Source organism: Haliotis rufescens, unplaced genomic scaffold (assembly GCF_023055435.1).
Source record: "Haliotis rufescens isolate VD_foot unplaced genomic scaffold, xgHalRufe1.0.p SCAF_6, whole genome shotgun sequence".
Classification (NCBI taxonomy): domain Eukaryota; kingdom Metazoa; phylum Mollusca; class Gastropoda; order Lepetellida; family Haliotidae; genus Haliotis; species Haliotis rufescens.
Window position 1 is genome coordinate 12,951,266 of NW_025964334.1, and position 24,500 is coordinate 12,975,765.

At 37.8% G+C, this 24,500-nt stretch overlaps 1 protein-coding gene across 2 annotated transcripts in view; it reads right to left on the reverse strand.

The window, feature by feature from the left end:
* The window catches only part of LOC124135476 (MOB kinase activator 2-like), a 50,145-nt gene that overhangs the window by 19,803 nt on the left and 5,842 nt on the right, over positions 1–24,500 (reverse strand). Inside the window, exon 1 of one of the 2 annotated variants that reach the window (XM_046500840.2) lies at positions 16,857–17,330. The exons of the other annotated variant lie outside the window; for it this stretch is intronic. Coding sequence (XP_046356796.1) covers positions 16,857–16,891 — 35 coding nt within the window. The 5' untranslated portion in view covers positions 16,892–17,330. Of the gene's footprint in view, positions 1–16,856; positions 17,331–24,500 lie in introns of those variants that run through there. 2 annotated transcript variants of the gene reach the window in all.

Consider the following 24,500-nt stretch of genomic DNA (forward strand, 5'->3'; position numbering starts at 1 on the left):
CTGGTCTTGCAAGATATAAACACCCAGGGTTCAATCTACCGTATTTTACTCAAGAAAGTCATCCCTAGGCAAAACTTTCAAAAAAGTGGTTTACAGATTCCATAATGCTAAACATATGAAAAGTGGAAAATAGATAAATATGGAACGGAATAATTTTGTATTTTGTGTCATGTGATATAAATCTGGCTCAAAACGAAACTATGGTAGTAAACGTGTCCGGGGTATATATCAGTTTAGAAGGGAAGCATAATACACTGGATAATCGAGGATGGAAACAGTCCTTCCACCACAGAAATTCTTAGATTTCTCCTCATCATAATCAAATTCACTCAAATGCACATCTAAGTGTGAGGATGTTTACTGAATCATTTAAGGTACTTGAATACTTTTCTATCTGTAGAACATGACACAAACAACTTCGTGAACCCTGTTAAGGTGAATCTTGCTTGAATGAGCACTGCTTTGTTGGCGAGACATTACTACAGGTCGTCACTTTAGGAAGAGGGATCTGTACTACATTCCATACAAATCCCATGGTGTTCTGGAACAGGTTTGACTGTATGTAAATAAAAAGGTCCAGATAAATGTCCTATTGAGCTACATATATGGCAGTTAGATGATCCAGGCTAATTACAGGTCGTTCAGGTCTAATTACTACTTTGAAAGATGGAGCAGCTTCAATAACATCCCTAGATGGTGAGCTTTGAAGGCAGAATGTTTGTAAGAAGGATGGAGGACTAGTTGTATTAAGCCATATCTCTTGGGGAGTCCTGCGCAGCAGGCTAACACTATTACAGAAAACATATCATCAATTTATTTTGATTAAAACCATGAGCAAACAGTAGGAACAAGCAATAGGCAAGAGTCTAGTACAGGCTGAGTAATGCCATAAATAGCTTTTTCAATATGGCTGCCCATGTCGGCCATCTTGAAAATCAGATTTGAATCTCCTGAACAAATGTGATGATTGGTGGGAACAAGAATGTGAAGCTTCAGAATCATCAGTACAGTGGTGAGGTGAAATTAGGTTTAACGTCGCGTCCAAGATTATTGCACTTATATAGCGACGTGCATGCACGTGTATGTGTGTGTGTGGCTGCTTGTACTAGTCCGAACTGATGCCGATTTATAGTGCTAGCTCACTGAGATACCATGCCGCAGTTTAACATGAATACCCCACTCAGACACAGTATACTGACTCCGAGCCGACCAGTCCTTGTTTTAGCCCCTTAATGCTGAGCGCCAGACAGGGTAACAACAAGTACAATCTTTTAACGTCTTTTTGTATGACGCGGCCCGGGATGGAACCCTGGACCTTCCGCTCTCCGGGCGGACGCTCTACCACAAGACTACGGAGGCGGTCCATCAGTACAGTGATTTCATCAAAGATTTTTACATCAGATGCTGGACAAACAGGCCATGATTTAAACTCACTTGACTTTCAGGTGAGCTAATTAAAGTCAGGCCTCAACTTTTCTGCACATATATCTATATACCAATATTAATACAAATAAATTTGCTCAACAATTTTTTCGGCACCAATTTTACGACAACATAGATAGATGTTGATTGACGAGTAAACATTGCTGTTCAGGAATTTATGCCTGAGTTATGTGTGATGTGACTGAATTCCACAATGCATCAGTTTTCCTGACTTTCATATCAGATCAACATGATCAATGGAAAATGAACAATACATTTTTTTAAATTACAGTATTGGCATGAAAATACCACCCAATCACTAATAAGAGCCCTTTCAAAAAGTTCATCAAGACAAAATGAATGTTGTATAGTCATTGTTATGTCAAGTGAAATAACAATCCTCATAGGTGTTTCACAGTAAATTGTTTTACTTTTTAAAACCCAAAACAGTAATTTGAGAGTCTAAATATTAATAACATGATTTTAAATATTAAGCATGTAAAGGTCACTGTAACAGTAGCATATCAATTTCAAAATGCAAGGACCAGCTGTCTGCTCAATTACAAAATAGCAACAGTTAATTATCGTATCTCATCAATAATTCATAGTTTGATGCAACCTTTGGCAAAGATCGGCAACTCAGTTCAAAATGACTCTCACTTGAAGTAATAATAAGCGAATTAAACTCAGACTGAAAACTGACACCTATCTCAATCTACACCAAATGCTTTTGAGTCTACTGTCCCCAAAATTGTATTTTGGGACTATTTTCAGTATATATTTGTCTTAGTATATGGACTTATATTGTGTGAAGTTACTGGAACAGGAGAAATTTTATTAGACTTGGGCACTGGACTAGTGACTAAAGACACATATAGCTATTTTCCAACTTTTACAATTCAAGGGCTTGATAGGGATTGAACATTTGATATACTTGGGGCCCTGGGATAAATGCGAAAAAAATCATTTTCCAGAACTTGTTCGCTAGACATTGTTATGAGGCAGGACATGTTGTAAGTTTACTAAGCGGTGGAAACTAACATTTTTGGTCCACTAATCCTTATAACGATAATAATCAGCAAACCCCTTAAAAATGGCAAATTTCCTACTAGTCCTTAAGATACCTTAACCATTGGGCAGTTTGGCAAGGACTACATGACTAGTGCCATTTTCTAACCCTGTTTACTTCTGATGAATGTTTGTTGCAGCTGATAGAAGAGCTTATGGAATAGAGTGACCTCCCTTAGTTGTTTATAGTAACCCTTTATCGAAACATTTAAGAAACATTGAAAGTTTTTTTCCCACTTGCTCCAGCAAAGGCTGACTCCCTCAAGCAAGTTTGACAAAAGTTGTTTTCCTTTAGTCTCCTAAACAAAATCATGCACAAAACAAATCAAGCACTGACCATGTTTCTGGGTCAATAGCTGGATATAGTGATTGTCAACCATATCGACGTCAATGAAATGACATGGCCAGCCCTCGACGTGGACAAAGTTGTTATTAGTCAGCTGTATCAATGGCTCTATTGAAACAGCTTGCTGGACCTGCTTTTTGCCTATATACATGCCGAGCACCTGGACCTACACACTGAGTGATAGGAGCACTTAATACAGCTCAACAGCTGATAATAAAGCCACGACAATGCCTATCTGGAGTGACTGCAACAGTCGAGGTTTTAACTGTTGGTGTTTATTAACTCAAAACTTTAAAGCTAAGATGGAGTTACAACAGAATCATACACATTCTGCTGTACAAGTCAAGGACATAAACATGATAAAGAAGTCTTTACACAGTTCGAATATTAAGAGGTCCGGGGGTCTTTAATGTTGGATTCTTTTTGTATTTGTATCTATGGACTCTGAATCTTTTATGTTTACATTAGAGTCAGGACAATGTCCCCTTGACTTGCATGCTTGATGTTGGACACAGCTAACTGGGTCTTATGTTAAAATGATGAGCCTTTGAAGAGGGCATTTTTACCCTGTGAATCATGAAGTGTGACAATATATTATTAAATGATGACTGTTAACAGTACCATTGATGCAATAAAGATGCAACCTGAATGAGAGGGATGCAAGTCAAATTACAAATACATTGGTGAGATGCCCTATTAATGAACTGTAACTTAAAAGTTAATAATCCACATGCAACATTTACAAGAATCACTTTCCTTGTCGATCATTGATTGAATGATTAAGCCAGTTACTATCATGTTTACAACAAAAGTAAAACATTTCAAGTCATGTCGTTGTCATAGCAAATGTGTATCAAAATCAAACACTTAGTAAATCTGTCACGCAACAGCACACTGTGGTTTTGCCCAAAGGCAACACTAACATATTATTATACGGATAAGGCAATAAATATTCATGTGACCCCAACATCAGGTGTTGCCAAAGGACAAGAGGTCACATGGCTTCCGTCTGACGATTACTACACAAGCCACGTCCTGAAAGTATCTGCAATTATCCTTACACGAGCCCTGATACGAACATTGTAGGCCCCACCCTTATTTGCTATGGCGATCAAACGCACCTTTCACTTGGATTATCCCCACAGTAACCTTGGTAATGAAACGTAAACTACCTTGGCTCCCGACCAAACAGGGAAGTTGGTACTCGACAAATATTAGCTAAATCATTGAAAATGGACACAGTGTACATGGCAAGTGTTTTAATTTCACCTGGCCTCTCCAAGGTGTGTTTTGGAGGTTGAGTTTGTTGAGCATGTCTCAGGTGGAGTTTCGAATGTCCTACACTTAGAAACACTCACTGGGCTTGGTTTCTTGGTAGCGGGTTAGGCCAAACAAAAAAAGACTTGTTTCAGGTATTATGAATCCAACAGGTATGAGTCCGGAGATAGTTAAAATTTAGTTAAAATTCATTTAAAAATCTTCAACACAGATGGCTCGTTTAACAATGGTGTTGTTAGCTGCTGTCTTTAAAAAATTGTAGGTCACATTATAGTTACACAACAATAATATGAGGAAACACCAGATTTCTTGAAAATGTAAAATATGGTTTCATATTGGCTATGACAAAAACATTTGGGTCGCAAATAAAACAATGGGTTGGTCAGTTACCTGAAACATATGTATCACTTTCCCCCCCTCAGTAATAGACTTGCTGTCATGTTCAATGAGTGTGATTGATAGAGTGAGTGAGTTGGGTTTAATTCTGCTCTGGATATTTTTTTCAGTTATTTATCAATAGGTTAATGCTGGAGGAGAGGCCAAAGTGATACAGGTAGTAAACTACAACATTGAGCTCATCAGCCGCTGTTTATGTTACTGACGATAAAAATCAGGATTTTAAACCTCAGGTATGATGACACACAATCAACCATGTCACCAAGAGGCTGATCACCTGATCCATTAGTCAAGTCTTACAACCAGCATTCTATCTAACAGAAATCCCTACATTGGCACTTGAACATGATGATAGGAACATGGTACATGGTTACAACTTAACTCAAAAGTTTTACTGGCCTGGGTAAAGATAAAATGCAGGGTTAGAAATTGGCACTAGTCCTGTAGTCCTGGCCAAACTGCCCAATAGTTAAGGTATCATAAGGACTAGTAGAAATTTGCCAATTTTAGGGGTTTTGCTATATGTTATCATTATAAGGACTAGTGGTCTAAAACTGTTAGTTTCTACCACTGTAAAATGCCCTTGTAATGTTAAAACAATAGGAAAATTTGGAAATTTGTAATATTGTACAAGCTCCAGTGGCAATATAAAAGATGAGATTTTGTTTGAAATGGGACATAGACATCACCTTCTTACCAATCTGGAATTAACACAAGTCATCCTGAAATATTTACCTTCTAAAACAGAATAACTTAAAGTAATACTGGTGAACAGCTTTCACCAATCCCAGGGGTAGTTTCTCTTCATGAGGCATTCTGACTCGGACTCACGGCATCTACACCTGAATCAAACAATCATCCAAATGAAGGAGGCCGGCATGTGACCACCTTACATACTACTACAACAATTACATAATTACTCAATAACACCTGGCGCAGGAGGAACAATATAAACTCATCAAACAGCACTTCCTAAAGTAATCAAGACCTCTCTAAAATGTTGACCACCAAAGAACTGTAGCACTTAAAACTGGAGATGTGTTGTAATTACCTAACAACTGACAATGACTATTAATTAGTCATCAATAGAACAGTGAATAACAGTGGCAAGCAGCCAGTATAATTGGTAGCAGTAGATGAATGAAGAGTTAAGCAAATACTGCCAGGCACAACAAATCTTGTCTAGCACCTTGTTTTTCTGGCTGAGATTACACAACACACTTGCCCTCCAGCATAGACAAGTAGATGGTAATCTTCTCTGAAAACATGCTTGTTACTGAGGCGACTCACTGGCCACACACAAGCCTGCTCCCTCCCGCCCAGGGGGCAAGCTGACCTAAGCCTGATTTACAGACACCAGGAACCATGAAGGGAAGAGGAAACTTCTCCCAGTAGCAAATCTGAAAGCCAGATCCTCATGAAGGCTCCATTATGCTTGCTCTGACGTAATGTGACAAAACCTATTTTCCATTATAAAGCACGTAAGGTAAGTCCTTATGATGATGAGGCTCCCTCCTGGCCAAAGGGCAGACTGACCCAGGCAGAATAGCTGAATCAGCAGGAATAGTGAAAGAGCACCATATGGAGGGTAATGAAATCAATGTTACATGTCTATTGTCATGGAGAAATACAGAGGAACAACATGTGACCTAAGTTGGAGGAAATTACTTCGAACAATTCCTTCATTTCCTCGAAATTGTTGGTTCAGCTGAGAGAGTATTGTGTGGTGTAGCATATCTACTCAAATCATTGTCAGACCGCTGTCCACAGCAAATGTCCGTAATGAATGCATATTTTTGTATATCATATGAATAAATGAACTGCTAAACAAATTGTCAATATTGTGACAAATGAGGAACCTGAATGCTATCCTTGAGCTCACATTTCCAAGTTCCATCTCATACATTAATGTATTATTTAAATAAAACATTGAGCAAGTAAAGGTTACCATCTGCTGTTGCCTGCAATATTACAACTTTATTAGCACAGTCAGCTTTTTTAACCAATCTTCCCAACCAGAAGGAGCAAAAAATTAATTCGGTCTAATCAGTGTAGCTAATAATAGCCTAGTGAAAACCCCTAGTGAAAGACAAGTTCAGACAAATAGACAGATGTTTTGGGCAAAGATTGTTAAGGTGGCACGTTAAGTAATTGGACCAATGACTGACAAAACTAAACATTACTAAACATCATGGCATAGGAAGACACACATCAGATATATCACATGTGACCGCTCTATCCTCTGTCCTCATACAGACAATGAACATGATGAAGCAATTATATCCCATACAGCCCATGCAAGTCCAGGTTGCTGCAGTTTTTTTGTTGTAAAATATTTTCATTTCAGAGACTAGATGTTAGCCTCAACCCTCTGTTAAGACAATAAAAAAAAGATGAGTGACATGACGCCTATTCTGCCTGGGAATCACCAAAGAGAGGCTCTTACAAGTGATGAATACTCTGGACTTTACTGACAGAATTTAACAAACATAAACACAAACCCCAAAAAATATTTCCAGTAGAATGAAGTTGACAGCAATATGATCATCTGCTGCACATGCTGAGCAATACTCCTACTCCAACAATGCCTATCCCCAGAAGAGTGAGTGAGTATGGTTTTAGCAATATTCCAGCAATATCATGGCGGGGGTCACCAGAAATGGGCTTCACACATTGTACCCATGTCGGGAATCGAACCCGGGTCTTCAGCATGACGAGTGAACGCTTTAACCACTAGGCTACCCGACCACCCCTTCAATGCATCAGTTTTCCTGACTTTTATATCACATCAATGCAACATGAACACTACATATTTGAAATTATATGAACCAAGGTTTTGGCATGACGAGCGCATGCTTACACACTAGGCTACCTGACTGCACCTATCCCCAGAAGAACTTCATTCCACTATTACAGAATAACCGAAAATTTAACTTTGCTCTGATTTATTTTTTTACAGAGCATCAAGTCTGAATTACATTGTATTCTAAGAGTAACTGCATGAGTGCCACCTCCCTCTTAAGGATAGACTAACATCTAGTCTCTGAAATGAACATATTTTACAGTTGTTAAGTTATAGTTATAAAAATAATAAAAAGGAGCCCAGAGACTTTATTCATTTCCTGATACTGCAGTAGTCTAGACTTGCCAAATATTATAGACTTCCATGGGCTGTTATTTGGATATATTTGTTTCTGGGTCTGTATAACAAACTCTCTCAGGTAGTGATAATGCCACAAACATTAGAGTCAATCCAGAATGCTTTTCAAGTTTTTAACAGGATTTTAGTCTTACCATATGGCCTAGTTTCAGATCTTAAAAGACTGGAATACATTTTACTAGCCTAAGCGGTCAGAACCAAAATCTTAGGGGGGAACATAATCCTGTGCCGGGCTGTACTCGACCTGTTCCCTATCCTGGGTAGAGTAACCCTGTGTTGATTCTCCCACCTATATCAATAGCACATCTTGTAAACATAGCAGAGACTGAATGATGGACACATGTATGTTGTGTGCAACACTAGCAGTATCATCACACCCTACACATGATCCAAACAATCTACAGATTGCGTATGATAATCCTATTTGTCTAGCTTGTGTGCACACTGCCTCCAGGGGGAGAATTAAACGTTCGGCCTATCCCAACATTGATATCATTCAGTCTAACAAGTTTGTAAAGATATAAAGCTGGTCAAAGGTTCAAGGATTAGTAATTTACATAAGAGGTTTAGGGGAAACTTACTAAAAAGCATACAGTATAGATTTACAAATTAAGCCATGAGCAAACATCGAAGAAGGCCCAACTGTTTCGAAAGGGTTGGAAAATCAGTTTTTAATTGTGTGTTTGTTTATACATCATAGACAACAAACAGCAGTGTTCGAAATAAGGTGTGTGTGTGTGTGTGTGTGTGTGTGTGTGTGTGTGTGTGTGTGTGTGTGTGTGTGTGTGTGTGTTTGTGTGTGTGTGTGTGTGTGTGTGTGTGTGTGTGTGTGTGTGTGTGTGTGTGTGTCCCAGCGTCCTTCATGTCTGCTTGCATAATATATGAATCTACTAGGAACCAATCAATCTCAAATATTCAACATTAGGGTTCTGTTTCTTTTGTTTATTTGTTTGTTGCATGCTTGCGTATGTGTGTGCGTGTGGTGTGTAATGCCATACTCAGTAATATTCCAGCAGTCTGTAAATAATCAAGTCTAGACCAGACAATCCAGTTGTTGACATGACATCGACCATGTCAGCGAGTCTGACCACCAGATCCTGTTAGTCGCCTCTAATGACAAGCACTCATTGATTTTCAGGGTGAATTTCAAACACTGCACAGGCTATGAACTCTACACAAATGTTTCATAGTTTTAATACTGACAATATATTCATTATTTATCATAAGAATGTTAAAAAGGAAACACTAGTTAACTTGTGTCCTGTTCATCCCACAAATCTTATTCCAGTAACTTACACAACAGTCCATGTCAAACTTGACCTTTACCAAGTTCTTTCACTTTTACAATCCACAACTTGTTTTTGCACCACGGCCTAACCTATGCCATTTTGCAGCTATTTACAGTAATTTACCATCACCCTTCAAGGAACAGATGACATCAGTGAGGGTCTATGACTCTTCCTTGTCCTTTGCACCATCAAGAGAGATATATACTGAACAAGAAACTTAGGGATCATGAATATTTTGAGGGATACTTTAATAAAATTGTGTGCTCATTATTCACACACTCCCCAACATTCCCTAAAAATACTCATGATTCCTAACTTTTTTTGTTCAGTATATATCTCTTGGGCAAGTTATTAATCAGATCTCCTTTAGATCTTAAAGTGCATCATCAATCACTGGATTGTCTGGTCAAGACTTGATTATTTACAGATGCTGTCATATAGATGGAATAATGCTGAGTGCGGCGTTAAACAACATGCAAACAAAAACAAAACGTTAACCTTATTGTACATGTTGCATAGAACCTAGTGTAACTATGATTTTGAAATTTCAACTTACACAATATTACTCTAGCTTAGGATAAATAGGGCCATGTTTTCACATGTATAAACATGTTCATGCAGGCATAGTCTGTCTTACAGACCCTGATACAAATATATATCAAATACAGCCCATGCAAGTCTATAATGTTTGGCAAGTCTAGATCACTGCAGTATCAGGAAATGAAGAGAGTCACTGGGCTCCTTTTTATTATATTTTTATTAAGATAACTGAACAACTGTTTTTTTTATGTATGATATGTTCATTTCAGAGACTAGATTTTAGTCTAATGCAGGCAGAGAATCCAGTGAGGAGCATCAACATGAACTACCATGTCTTGAAATTATGGGGGATCTTCGATCTTTGAGTTGTTTGGCTAAAGTATTTGAATTTGACTGTATGGACCCTCAAAATAATCCATATTTTAACATTTTCCATTCCAAGGTCCCCTTGACATTTCTATTTCAACAATGGAGATCCTTGAATGAGATCACGTGCCTTCAATAGACCCAGGCAAGTGTGACCAAACTGACGCAGTCAATTAAACATGTGACAACATTCACAACACTTGTCTGTTATCAGCTGACCCTCGTAGTGAGTCAAGGTCACGTCACATGTCGATGATGACGTACAAGATAATGAGCTGTCAGCCTGTCATAGATCTGTCACTTCAACAAGATCAGGTGAACATGATACTACGGCCAGGTACTCAACTCATTACAAGACATCTCGTGATAGTGCATTATATATGGACACAGGTTGTCAATATTTCATCATAAATGTCACAATGAAATTGCTTTAATATACAATACAGTAGGAGGCCAAACAGTCATCAAACTTAGGGGTGTGTGGGGGGATGGGTCCCCGGGGGTTCAGAGGGTTCCGGGGTCCCTAGAATTTGCTGCTATTGTATTTGAATCTAGAGACCACCGTAACCTTAACGTAACATTAACAAAAGGCAATGACAGAGTCCCTTGACTTTCATGCTTCATTTCAAACATTTACAAGAGTTTGCCACTAACGTGGCTATATCCCCCACCCCTGTTGCAGAATTTATGACATAATTAAATCTAAACAAACCCTAACCTTTTATAACCGAGGGGGAACTTGTCATGGAAATTGTAAAAAACAAAAATTTCTAAAATTTCTAAATAGCAAAAGGCACCAGTTCAGCATGTACCTGACAGACCTGCAAAGTTTCATGAAAAAATATTGAAAGGTTTATGAGTTATGCTCCAGAAACGAACCCTACCCTCACAGAACATAAGTCCATCTTGTTGCCATAGAAACGTAAAAAATAAAAATTTCTAAAATTTCTTAATAGCAAAAGGCACCAGTTCAGCATGTACCTGACAGACCTGCAAAGTTTCATGAAAAAATATTGAACGGTTTATGAGTTATGCTCCAGAAACGAACCCTACCCTCACAGAACATAAGTCCATCTTGTTGCCATGGAAACGTAAAAAAATAAAAATTTCTTAAATTTCTAAATAGCAAAAGGCACCAGTTCAGCATGTACCTGACAGACCTGCAAAGTTTCATGAAAAAATATTGAACGGTTTATGAGTTATGCTCCGGAAACGAACCCTACCCTCACAGAACCTAAGTCCATCTTGTTGCCATGGAAACGTAAAAAATAAAAATTTCTAAAATTTCTAAATAGCAAAAGGCACCAGTTCAGCATGTACCTGACAGACCTGCAAAGTTTCATGAAAAAATATTGAACGGTTTATGAGTTATGCTCCGGAAACGAAACATGAGGGCGCCCGTTTCTATATCCCCCGCCAACTTTGTTGGGCAGGGGATCATTAAGGATACAAAATTTAGGCTTCTTCTGTAGGCCCTGAAATCAGGCTTATAGTCTACTAGTCTAAAACAAAGTTCAGGAAGCACTAGTGATGTTTTCTTGTGGGCTATCACTTTCATAATCAGGTAGACTGTAACTCTCTAGCAAATCAGTTTTGCAGATACTAGTACTAACAAATAATGTCTAACCCTGATCTTTAACATGGTCAACAGTTAATTTCAGATTAACTTTATTAGAAATTACTATTTTTCAAAAGCTATTGCATGTATAGTCTTACTCCAAATGTTTTTCTGTTGTCTTGGGCAAGTCTTAAGGCTGGTAATCTGTCACACAGATTAGAAGGGGCAGTATTGAAATACAAGAGATATTTTTATGTCTTCTAGTTTAAGGAAAAATTATTGACATGACTACCAGAACATATTCACAATTCTAACAGTCCACTGTTTAAGAAACATCTTGACTCACTTTAAGGTTGAATGAAAACAACTAAACCTCATCTAGTTAAGTGTTCAAATTCATTGATGTCATAGCTCTCAAAAGGTGATCCTTAAACAGTTTACATGTTGATAATCCACAGAAAAATAAAGACATATAAAAGACTAAAAAGTTCAAATGCTACTAAAACAAATTTGTCCTTCATGAACCACTCTTGAACAGAGGAAATATATAAAATTTGCTCATAACTTGAACATGCATAATCAATAATCACGCAATTTAATGCAAGCCAGGAGTGAGGTCACCAGTTGGTTGGTTGGTTGGTTGGTTGGTTGGTTTATTGTTTAACGCTGCACTCAGCAATATTCCAGCTATATGACGGCGGTCTGTAAATAATCGAGTCTGGACCAGACAATCCAGTGATTGATATCATGAGCATCGATCCACGCCATTGGGATCGATGACATGCATCAACCAAGTCAGCGAGCAAGACCACCCGATCCCGTTAGTCGCCTTTTACGACAAGCATAGTCACCTTTTACGGCAGGTCACCAGTATTACAAAGACAGAAACGAGAAAGGTTATCATGAAACAATGTGTATCATGTAAGTACCATATTGCAGCACTCGTATCCGACATGTATCTTGTGGCTCACCCCCTATATCACTACACCTCTACAAGAGGTATGATGATAAAATCTTACGAGTTAATGATGAAACCAACTCAATCTAGTGATCCACCTTGGTTGATGTTAATGAATGGTTGTAAAATTCCTGCAAACTCAAGTGGAAATTCCACAGATTTCCAGGTGCCTAAGCAAGATAAAACTTATACTGAAGAAAATGCCATGCACACAGGATCTGATTGCCTGTTTGTTGGAAGAGGAACATAGCAATTAGATGAAGCCTGTTTCACTGTTATCTCCAAAACTTAATAGAAAACCTGCTGTATATATTGTAGCTAGTACTTAGCGGGAAATCAGTATCCTGTGTCTGGTCGCCTGATATCCTAAATATTCAGGCCCCTCTAAGTTAGTGTTACTTAACAAAGAAACTGCATTAAAGAATTATGTTAATATTGGTGGGAAAGCAGTATTTGGTATTTGAGAACACGGTTACTTATTCTTAAATATAATAGTTAAGATAACTTAAGTTTACTGAATAAATTTCCACAACTGTATTCCAAGGTAAGAAACGGTCACTGGTCCATTAGTCCGAGACAAGTGAAAATCTAAAGGGGCTTATTGTTTTCTCGCCGAAATCTAAATGCTTTATATAAACCTCTATTCCAAAATGAGTGATGGACTAGTTGACTATGACCAAAGGTGTCGACCCCTGTATTCCATATAAAACACAGCATGGTCATAAAATATACTTATGACCAGTGTAGGATCCACCCATCCAGACAGTACTGACAACTTGTCATGCTAACTATAGTTTACCAGCTATAAACAATCCCAGTGTACATGTACCTGTCACCTTGAAAAAAGGCATAGGATATAGGCCAGTCAGTGTTTGAATTTGAGCATGGAAAGGTTTCATGGCATTACTCTCATGTTAGACCCATGAAGATTCTGGAGTAGAATAGGTCTTCAGCAACCCATACTTGCCGTAAAAGGCGACTAACGGGATCGGGTGGTCAGGCTCACTGACTTGGTTGATGGATGTCATTGATCCCAATTGCGCGGATCGATGCTCATGATGTCAATCACTGGATTGTCTGGTCCAGACTTGATTATTTACTGACCGCCATCATATAGCTGGAATATTGCTGAGTGCGGCGTTAAACAACAAACAAACAAACTCTCATGTTAAAAAGTAAATACCTAGGGGGTCCTAAGATTCAAATACTACAGCAATATACCACAACTGTTCCAGCATCCTCCATTTCAAACATGCTAGCTCCCTCAAATTTTAATATTGCCAATCATATTTTTGGGCTCTAAATGTTGATTTCAACATTTTTTCAAGTATTTTTGCTGCACAGACAAAGGATGAACAATAAAAAGAATATCATGTAGTGAGTGAGTGAGTACGTTTTACGCCACTTTTAGCAATATTCCAGCAATATCACGGCGGGGGACACCACAAATGGGCTTAACACATTGTACCCATGTCGTGAATCGAACCCGGGCGAGCGAACGCTTTAACCACTAGGCTACCAGACCGCCCGAATATCATGTAGACAGGATGACCAGGTTACATTTGTACCATGATTCCCACCAATTTAGATACTATAAGTTGTCAACCGATCTCAAAAGGTATATGGAGTGATGTATCCTGTGTGTACATAGGCTCACACCCACGGTACATCACACCACATACCTCTCAAGATCTTGATGAATTTTCAAAATTTATAATGTCTGAATGCGGCAGGTAACTTTGAAGATGGTATGGCAACATTAATGGGTCACCTGCCCAACTGTCTTGTTGGGTTCTAAAATATTTCAAACACTGCTCAAGGACCCCAGGACCACCCTCTGAACACTGCAAAAGAAAACTTGAACATTTTCTTGTACTGTTTACTCTCTTCTCTCTTGACCGGCTCACTTGCCCTTATTTCCAACCCTGGCTACTACTGTCAGTATGTAGGCCTGACTATTCAGGCTACGGATGGAGAAAGTCCTGTTCCTGATGTGATAGGCTTGAGGAAGGATGTAGCTAATTGCATAGATAACCTCTCACCAGCTGGATGTGATTACAACGTTCTCACACACCCCATCTCTCAAGACCTGAGCTTGGACTGACTGCACACAAACCTACAGGACTTGAAAGAAATACTTGTGGGTTACAGAGCATCCAGTGACCTTTTCCCACTTACCAGCATCGTCATTAAGTCTCCTTCAAACTCACATCTCTGTGTGTTAACATGAAGAAAAGCCTATCAAAGCAACAAATAGTAATTTTAACTGTTGTCTTATTTATAATATATAAAAAAGAAAATTTCTATTTAGCTTTGCTGCCCGTTTTCATAAAATACATTTTCAAGTGAATGTTGAGAAAAACTTAGTTTAACATAAAATTGCTTGTGAAAGGTCAAGTGACATCTTGATATAAAAGGTGACAAAAAAACCTTCTTGTTGCATAGGAACAGCATCTGCAAACCAGTTTTGTTATTGAAACTCACAATTACTCGTACATAGAATACTGGTAGCTTATGAAAAGGTGTAGGTGATTATGTACATGGGTGTTTAATGCCACACTCAGCAATATTCCATCTATATAACGGCAGCCTTTAAAAAAAATAGGGTTTGGACCAGACAATCTAGTGATGGATATTGTGAAAATCAATTTATGTAGTCAGGGCACCTAGCCTGACCAGTCAATCCATTTCGTCACCTCTTTGGGGACCTATTCTAACCCAAAATCCCTACCAGGAAAAGACCTAAAGAACCAAACAACCCCCCTTTAATTTCAAACATTGCAGTGACAACAAATTAATGGTTGTCTAAGGTAGAAATTAATCAGTCTATCAGTGATTTCATAATTACATAACAGAACTTTGATATCCTCATAAAACCTGTACCACTGCTGCATATCTTTAACCTACTCATAAGGAAAATTACCTCTACCTCAAACTAGACCAAAGTTTGGACCAAACTTAAAGCTGAAACACTTCAACTATGGTAAATAATACAATGACAATGGGATGTGTATCATGAAACATTTTTCATTCATAGAAAAATAACACTGACAGCTTTTTTATAAGAAAAAAACAAAGGAAAATTTAGCTGTTTCGCATAATCAGTTGTCTATCAAAAACCCTTGGAATTTATTATGTTTATAACATGAGTACATGATTGACTGAACATTAGACATGGCATATGACAAAATGTCCTAAAAAGAGCTTGTTGGATGCTGTCAAGCAGTTCCAAACAGGCTTATTGACTAAAATGAAGATGTGTCACCTGCTTGATTGTGTGTCATCATACCCTGGCCACATGGATGACAACTAGAGCCAGTGAGTTGCCTAGCCCAGATTATTACAGGCCACTCTGATACAACTCAACTACCGTGAGCTGGCAGTGGCGTTAAACAACATTCACTCACTGAGGAACTTTTACAACAAAATAGGTCTGAATCTCAGTAAGCTGTTTAAAGTAGGCCAAATACTAGCAGGTGAACAACTGTTTGTTGTATCCCACACAGACGGAGTCTTGCAGCCGTTGTACTTGTAGACAATGTAGACACATGATTGATTTTCAAAGAAACACTGACAAAGAGAAAACACAACCCCATGGCAGATTCAACATTCAACATTTGTCTGTTGCCAGTGACAACATGCAAATATTGAGTATCATATGGCGAATTACTATTGATTTTATAATGTATCACACAGTAACACATCTCAACACGTGGACAAAAAAACAACTCATTCTTCGGTGTCAATCATCTCAATTTCAAAATACAGTAAACTACGGTTATAACGAACTTAAAGGGACTACTAATTTTAGTTCGTTATAACCGTAGTTCGTTATAAGTACATATACAGCATGACTACAGCAAGTAGTCGGGACCAAAAAGTAAGTTTGTTATATCCGTCAGTTCGTTATAAGCGTGTTTGTTATAACCGCAGTTTACTGTATACCTCATAATGATGTAAGATGTTCCTCCTTCCAACAAATGACTCAAATCTATGGAGTTAAGCAAGACGTTTTCACATCTTACTAACTCATATTGGAATACACAAATTCCACAATATTCAATTAGGAACAAACAAAAACAGAAATTGAAGTAAATGGTAGAAATAAAACCCAAAATAACCATAACATCAGTGACAAGCTTTTACTTTTCTTATATCTCTTCAGTTTCTTGCTAAAAATGGATGCTAAATGAATTATTCATATCCTTTCAATTAATCACACTGACATATTTTGACAGTTAATGAGAAGTAAAAACATCAAATGCTATTCAATGTCACCACTTCATCTTACTTATATATGTGTTGGAGGATATATAGCTGATTGATTATGTCTGTATCACATGTCACAAATACTTCATGATTTTATTCAACATGTTTTCTTAATATTTCGAATATTTCCATACATCTCTTCTTCTCAGAACATCAACAATGAAGTTCCATATAATTACATAAACCAAAAAAACCAAAACACTCACCACAAGTTGAAAACAAACAGTATTCCAGTTGTCATTTTAGGAGATGATTTGAAAATCTTGAATGGGAATATTCGCTCCAGTTTTAAAGATAGTCACCGCTATACTATCAATAGCCTTCCTAATTATCTCAAGTGATGAAACAGGCAATAGTGCCAAGCTGCTCCAAAACCAGCTGTGTGGTAATGTCTGTCTGCAGTGTGAAATCAACGTCCCTCTGGGAGATATGTACAGGACCTCCTGCTGCACTGTCAATTCCTTGAATGTTAAATTAGAAACCAGGAAACTATCCCATACTCTGTCACATTTCCGTCCCTGTTTCGTCACACCGTGTGTACCTTACAGCGTGAGCCTGGTTCATAGGCTCGCATATAGCAGCTGATGCCAGTCAAGTGTGACAGACGGGTCGCTGTGGTAAGAATAGCCTGTTTACCTGTCTATTCACGGCCCTTGATTCAGATTAGCTGAAGCGCGTGTCACCTGATCATACCACGTGCACTGACGTGGGACCTATGAAATCTACGTTCACATGTGGCCTGACCAAAACCGGGTCACCAACACACTAGGATATCAACAAGCATTGTCAGTTACTAAACATACTGAAATGGGCCTCAGCCCAGCACATGCCTGTCCTATTGTGAGGCCGGCTGGGGTTGGAATGGACTCGGAATCGTGCTAGAGTTATCAGCTGGTTTGTGGTAGCGATGTGCACCATATGTAACAACAGTTACATCGCCCCTTGCATTGTCCCCTCCGTTTCATCACATGCTGCTCAATGTGGAGGTCTGCTTGGTTTCTTTGTTTAGGAGGGGAACCACAAAAGTCATGGTTTTCACATTGTGAAGGGGATAGGTTCGTGAGAGGATATGACTCAACTAATACTTCTCAGATGTTTAACTCTCCAAAGAGATTTCATACAAAGAAATAAGCCACACAACAAACGCATAAATGTGGTAAAACTGTGTAATGAGTTAAGTCAGTGCACATAACTACAGCTTCACATGGTATGACTTAATCAGGAAACAGGTATTACATGTCTAACTAACAGATAAATGTCAATATTACCTATCTACAAAATTAAGTGCTTATAACACAAGTGAAGTTTATTTAACCAATCAGTTCAAAGTCATGATAATAATTAGCATTAGTGATCAAAGTCAAATTAACTAATATGCTTACCAGTTTGAATAACCAATCAGTTATGAATAAATTTATCTTCAATGGTGAAGAAACATTAACTGAACAAACATTATCATTTAATCACTCTGTTGATCAAAACAGATGGGAAATGAATGTACAATATATCATGCTATAGATGTGAACTTGAGTACTCTGGGATGAATCTAGACCTACTCTGAAGCTGATGTACAGCCCCAAGTCTTTAGAAAATGTCAGTAAATGTTCCCAAATGGAAATTAAAAATTATCCAATTCATGTAAAGTTAATAATAACTAAAGATTATTTGTATTTCGCTGATCATTATCAATAAAGAGGAATAGGTTCTCATGTTTCGTTTTATATTACTGCATTGAGTGCAATGTTAAAATATTTCTGAATTTAAGATATTAAAACTTTAAAAAATCCCAGATTTTAACAAAATAACAATTTCTTCACAATTCGCCAGCCAAGGTCATTTTGTATAAAATCCTAGATAATATTGAAAATATAAGAAAAAGTAATTTTTATCCATAGGAATTACTTTATTACTTGGTGGTATGACCCGTATAGGTCAGTGTGAATATTGTTTTTACTCTGCATGTGGCAATATTTTAGCATTATCACGGCAGGGCACACCAGAAATGAGTTTCGCACATGGTACCCATGTTGAGAGAACTGAACCGAGGATGAGCAAATGCAGTAACCACTAGGCTACCCAACAGCCCTGACTTGGATAGTGAGGCACATACTAAATACTTTTCTCAGCCACACAACCATTCTAAATTAGACTGAATCAACAAATTTCCATCTCATAAGGATTATAACCTTCCGAATAAGTTTCCATCTTTTACTCTTCTTCTATACTGGATGATTTAACGCATACAACACCTCACCAGTAACAAACTGATACGGATAATATTAGAATGTTGTAGAAAACACTTCAGGCACTTTCAGATGACATCTGTTATCAATGCATATCTAACTTAATATATACAATTCTTGAGTAATACAGGGATGGAATACTGGGTCTGAGCAACCACAATTTATTTCTTAAAGCCCCTAGCAAAACCTCTCAGACAAGATAAAAAAAATAGATGTAAAAAGGCCCCATGTGAGCCTACACCCAAACAAATTTATTGTTTTGAGAATTTGGACATAACAATTCGACCTTAAGGCACAAATAGCTTATTATGTTTACATAAATGCTTCAATTGCTAGCTTTCAGATCTAGTATTGCGTAATGAAGTAGGCCTGCAATTCTCAATAAGATGTATAAAGGCCAGATTTGTGGTAGAAGCCTAACCCCAGATATTGTCCCAAATCTGCCAACAAGAATGTAATAACATTAGCTGGTTGTATAAGCCAGAGTCGGCAGATTTTTCCTGTTTAATCTTGTAGACTCCTTCACTGATCCACCTCTCTCCCCCAAGGCCTACCACAAACATTATTGATTGTCAATGATCACAGAATATCCCCGAATTGCACTCAAAGTAGGCTGAAAAAAAAGTTGTCCATTATTTTCTTCCGATCAGCCAAACTGAAACGAAAAAGACCCGTTTCCTGGCTATGATACCTAATTATAAAGCCATCTAAACGCAGGTCAATCACCTCTTGTGAGAGGCCACAGCAATCAACGCCACCTGTGTCATCTGTCACACAATATAACATCAGCCTGTGAAGACACATGTCCTTCAATCAACAAACAATGGTGATGGACAGGGCTAATTGAGCTGAAAGGTACACCTCTGTACACATGATAGCCATTGTAAGTGAGTGAGGTGAGCTGAGGTGAAATGGGGTTTAACGGTGTGTTCAAGATTGTTTCACCCATCTAGCGTCGTGCATGCGCATGTCTGTGTGGCTGCTTGTACTTAGGGCTTATGCTGGTTTATGGTTTTAGCCAACTGAAATACCATGCCACAGTTAAACGTAGATACCCTACTCAGATAGATCACACTGAGTTCTTGCTTAATCCCCTTAATGCCGAGAATCAGGCTTCAGGACAAGTACCATATGTCAACTTTTTTCTGGTTGACACGGAAAGTGATCGAACCATTGACCTGCTCTCTGGACACAGGCTCTATCCACTGCACCATGGAGGCTGAGTGAGTTGGCAAGTTTTTGAAAGGGAGGAGTCCAGCAGTTTTAATTTGTTTGTTGTTTAACGCCGCACTCAGCAATATTCCAGCTATATGACGGCGGTCTGTAAATAATCGAGTCTGGACCAGACAATCCAGTGATTAATATCATGAGCATCGGTCCACGCAATTGGGATCGATGACATGCATCAACCAAGTCAGCGAGCCTGACCACCCGATCCCGTTAGTTGCCTTTTACGACAAGCATAGTCACCTTTTACGGCAAGCATAGTCACTTTTTACGGCAAGCATGGGTTGCTGAAGACCTATTCTACCCCAGAATCTTCCCGGATCGACATGTAGGAGGAATGGCCTAGTGATGCAGATGCTTATCACTTTGGTGAGACATGAGTGTGGTGATTACATTCCATGGATCACAATATGGGCCAATCTGGGACTCCAACCCGGGACTCCAACCCGTGAGCAGTGGTTAGTAGTTACATGGACATGGACACAACTCTGTGATACAAATTACCATCGGCCTCCTCTGTGATGGGAAAATGATGATTTTCAGAGTTTAAAATAATGCATGAAATCCAAGGGATCCCAGCCATAATAATATTGAGCACAGAGAATTCCTAAATTCATACACTTTAGCCTTAAACTTCAATGACCCATGACATGAATTGTGAACACGTTATCAGAATGGGCTAGATTGATAAAAAAAAGTGGCTTTTCAGAACTGTGGTATCTGAATGTTACATTGAAAACCACCTGACACAATTTGACTCAAACCACTACCTGATGAAACATATGTGTTGCAAAAAGTAAAGTTCCTACCACACATTAAAATACAATCTCTGGCACACCATTCATTAGTGATGAACTGTAGAGGATAATGCACACCAAGAAAGGAAAGACTTTCTAGCAATGAAAATGTAATTTCTTAATACAGATCTCTTACAGTCTAACACAGGTTTGCTGAAATCAATTTGTTAAAAAATAATAATCCAGTTATGTTGTAAGATGTCATTACAAAACAAGGCCATTAGCCTTGACTAATGAATACTATTCCAGCATGAATGTGATCTAATGAATCCAGCATGAGGTTAGGATCCTTTAATAGGGAAGTACCGTATTCGACATAATAACCGCCTGGGGCGCTCTCAAAATTAGAAATAGGGGGCTCTTATTACTAAGTTATTAGAATATAATTTTGGTGAGAAAAAAACACAGAGTTGAAAGATTGTAAATTTAGTAGTTTATGCTGACAGCCTGAAATGATATAGAAGAAAAGTATGTGCGTATCATACACAACAGATATATTTTCAAGACTATAAATGCCCATAATTAAGGGTGCATATAACACATGAGTGAGTATTATACACGAAAAAATAAATCTTGGGTACATTGATCAATCAGAAGGGGTGCTAATTGGGACTGTTCACTAACCAATATATTAGCAAATATCGCCGTGGGAGCTTATTAGAGCGGACGCTTATAACATTGAATACTGTCCTGATGAAACCACCACAAGTTGAGTTGCATAAGCCGAGAGGCAGTGGTAGTTGTATAATACGTACTAGAGCAAGGCCTGAATCTCTCTATGCAAGCATATTGATCAACAGATGGTTCAACAGTGAGTCACAGTGCCTAATAGCTTTCTTACTCCCACAGAAAATGGAAGTCATATACAGTTATCACCAAAGACTCAGGAAAGGATGTTGAAATTAGAAAAGAAAAACAATGTCCGCTGTTTACCATTCAATCCCACTATTGGTTTCAGTTGTCTTATGGCTAGCATTGAAAATATCATATTGATTATTCAATATTATAAAGATAGATGTAGAACATGTAGAATGAGTCCAATCAGTTAGAATGGTTTTACTCGAGGCCTTTAACAATAAATAGCTCAATAGGATAATAAATAATAACTTAATTTCCAGTTTTCTTTTCCTTATATTACACAGAACAAGTTTCAAATATATATATGTTTGCATCAACAGGTTGATACTACACTAATGATACGGTGTGCAACTTTACAGGGAATTATCTATAAACTAAATGGCAGGCAATTAGGGAAAAAAATTATATTTTGTTCAAAATTGGGAATTTTAAAAAAAAAGTTAATAATTACCTGAGTCCAGAGGTGCTGTTAAACATTGCATTCATTGCAATAATATAAGACTTAATATCAATCATTTTCCCACTATATTGGCACTGTTGTCAGTGGCACACAAGTTACCTCTACAAAGCTTAACATTAGTTATAGCTATATCAACATGTATTGGGAAAGTTTTAAATCCAATTTGTGAATTTCTAGTATTTGTATCTGACATTTGCTGCAGACTTGGGGCCAAATATCAACCTTTGAGCAGCTATGTCTAGATAAATGCTACAGAGATAGAAATCTATTTTTTTTCAAGTGTGCCACAAGGCAGGTTAAGGTGTCCCCTTGGGAAATAAAGTGTGCCAACTGGAGGAATAATCTGATCCATCATCGAACTGATGAATGTCATTTCAGAGTCTAGATAACAAGCAACTTTGTGGTTTCACGTAATAAACATTGTCACAAGGTATTGTTGTTTTAAAATATGATTTCTAAGTGTACCCTACAGGCCCCTTGAACATTTTTGTACCATGCCACTATGATCATGATGATTAACTGTGCCATCGGCACATAACAACAAAGAATTCCAAACACAACACTAGTCGGAAGACTGAGCATATTCAAATTTCTTTCAGTCTGGTAAGCTCATCAAACATCAATCCATTCATTAAACCTAAAACCTGGATATGAAGTCAAGTGAAAAGTTCACCCAGTAGACTCAAACAATATGGGCATAACTGAAGATACAGTCTGTGCCACAAACTACTATACCCAACTATTTTGGAATCATTTAATACAGCGTTAGAAATTGGCACTAGTCCTATAGTCCTTGCTAAACTGCCCAATGGTAGAGGTATCATAAGGACTAGTAGAAATTTTCCCTTTTTAAGGGTTTTGCTATATGTTATCATTATAAGGACTAGTGGATGAAAACTGTTAGTTTCTAACCGTGTAATACTTGTAGCTTTTAATCTTACACACTACACCATTTCACTGCTTTACAGGATCTTTGAAATTAGTACTTAGGGGTCCAATCAAGGTAAAACCCTGTAAAATAAATAACTACAAAGACTAGTGATGGAAATGGCAGGCTGATAGGAAATACTGTATAGTTATCTCACAAAACAGTGTTTGAATTTAAGAATGAAAGGCAGGGGTCCTTGTCATTGGCCTAATGCTAAAAGTTAAAGATTAAGGGGTCACTAGATTATAAACTATTGGAGCAATTCATCTATATCGAAATGTCGCTTAAGTATTAAAGAAGTTGTTATCCATAAAATTGTGTCTACCTTAGAATTACTGATGCATCCTAAAGCAACATTCATTCATTCATTCATTCATTCATTCATTCATTCATTCATTCATTCATTCATTCATTCATTCCAAGCAGGCCAAAGTCTAAGTGAAGAAAAAATTAAGTTTTGGTTAATAAACAGAGAAAATATCATATATACTGTTAACAGATCTCATAAATTGATGTTGGAAATAGCAAACAGTTCCAGCTGTACTAGAGTGAAAAGGCAGCAATGCTCTGAACCAAAGATTTCTAAAACATTTTATTATCGCCATCATATAAACAATACGAACAAGCCTTTCTACATATTCCAAAACCTATTTGTGAACACGTTGCCTCCATCGAGTAGACATCAACCATTACACAACTACATAATTAGTTCTCAGTCTCAAACCAGCCTGATTGTCTGGTCAGCTGACCTATATGTGGCACCACACTCAACACTAGTCATGTCTAAGAATAACATCTGACGACAAGTTCCTAGAACTGTGTTTCTCCTCAACATGTCCTGTTCAATATCTATGAATCACTGAATGACTTGCACAGTGACTCAAAAGAAATTATTAGAATATAAAGTTACTGATCATTATCGTCTACAACGTGGAGAATATCTTACATATGATATCCCTTGAAAAGTTTCTTCCACATGCTCCAGTGATCAGGGTTAGAAATAATTATTTATTTTCACTAGTCCTCAAAAATGATCTACACATTATTTGCCATCACCCTATTCAACAAGGAAATGTCATTAGTCCTTTCTGAATTTTACCAATCTCATTGTGATAGACTTGATTTCGAACCCTGGTGATTGGTCTGAAGATAAAAAACATGTTTGGAGTTGACCTCATAATCAAAATCTTAGTGGTATTTTAAGTGTGCCATGCAAATATATGTTCAAATCTCAGTCACACAGTTGAAAAAAATAGCAATCTGTGGAAAGTGACAGGAACTAAAACTGATCATAGATGAAGCTAAAATCATTAAGTGGTTTCAGAAATACTGAGTGG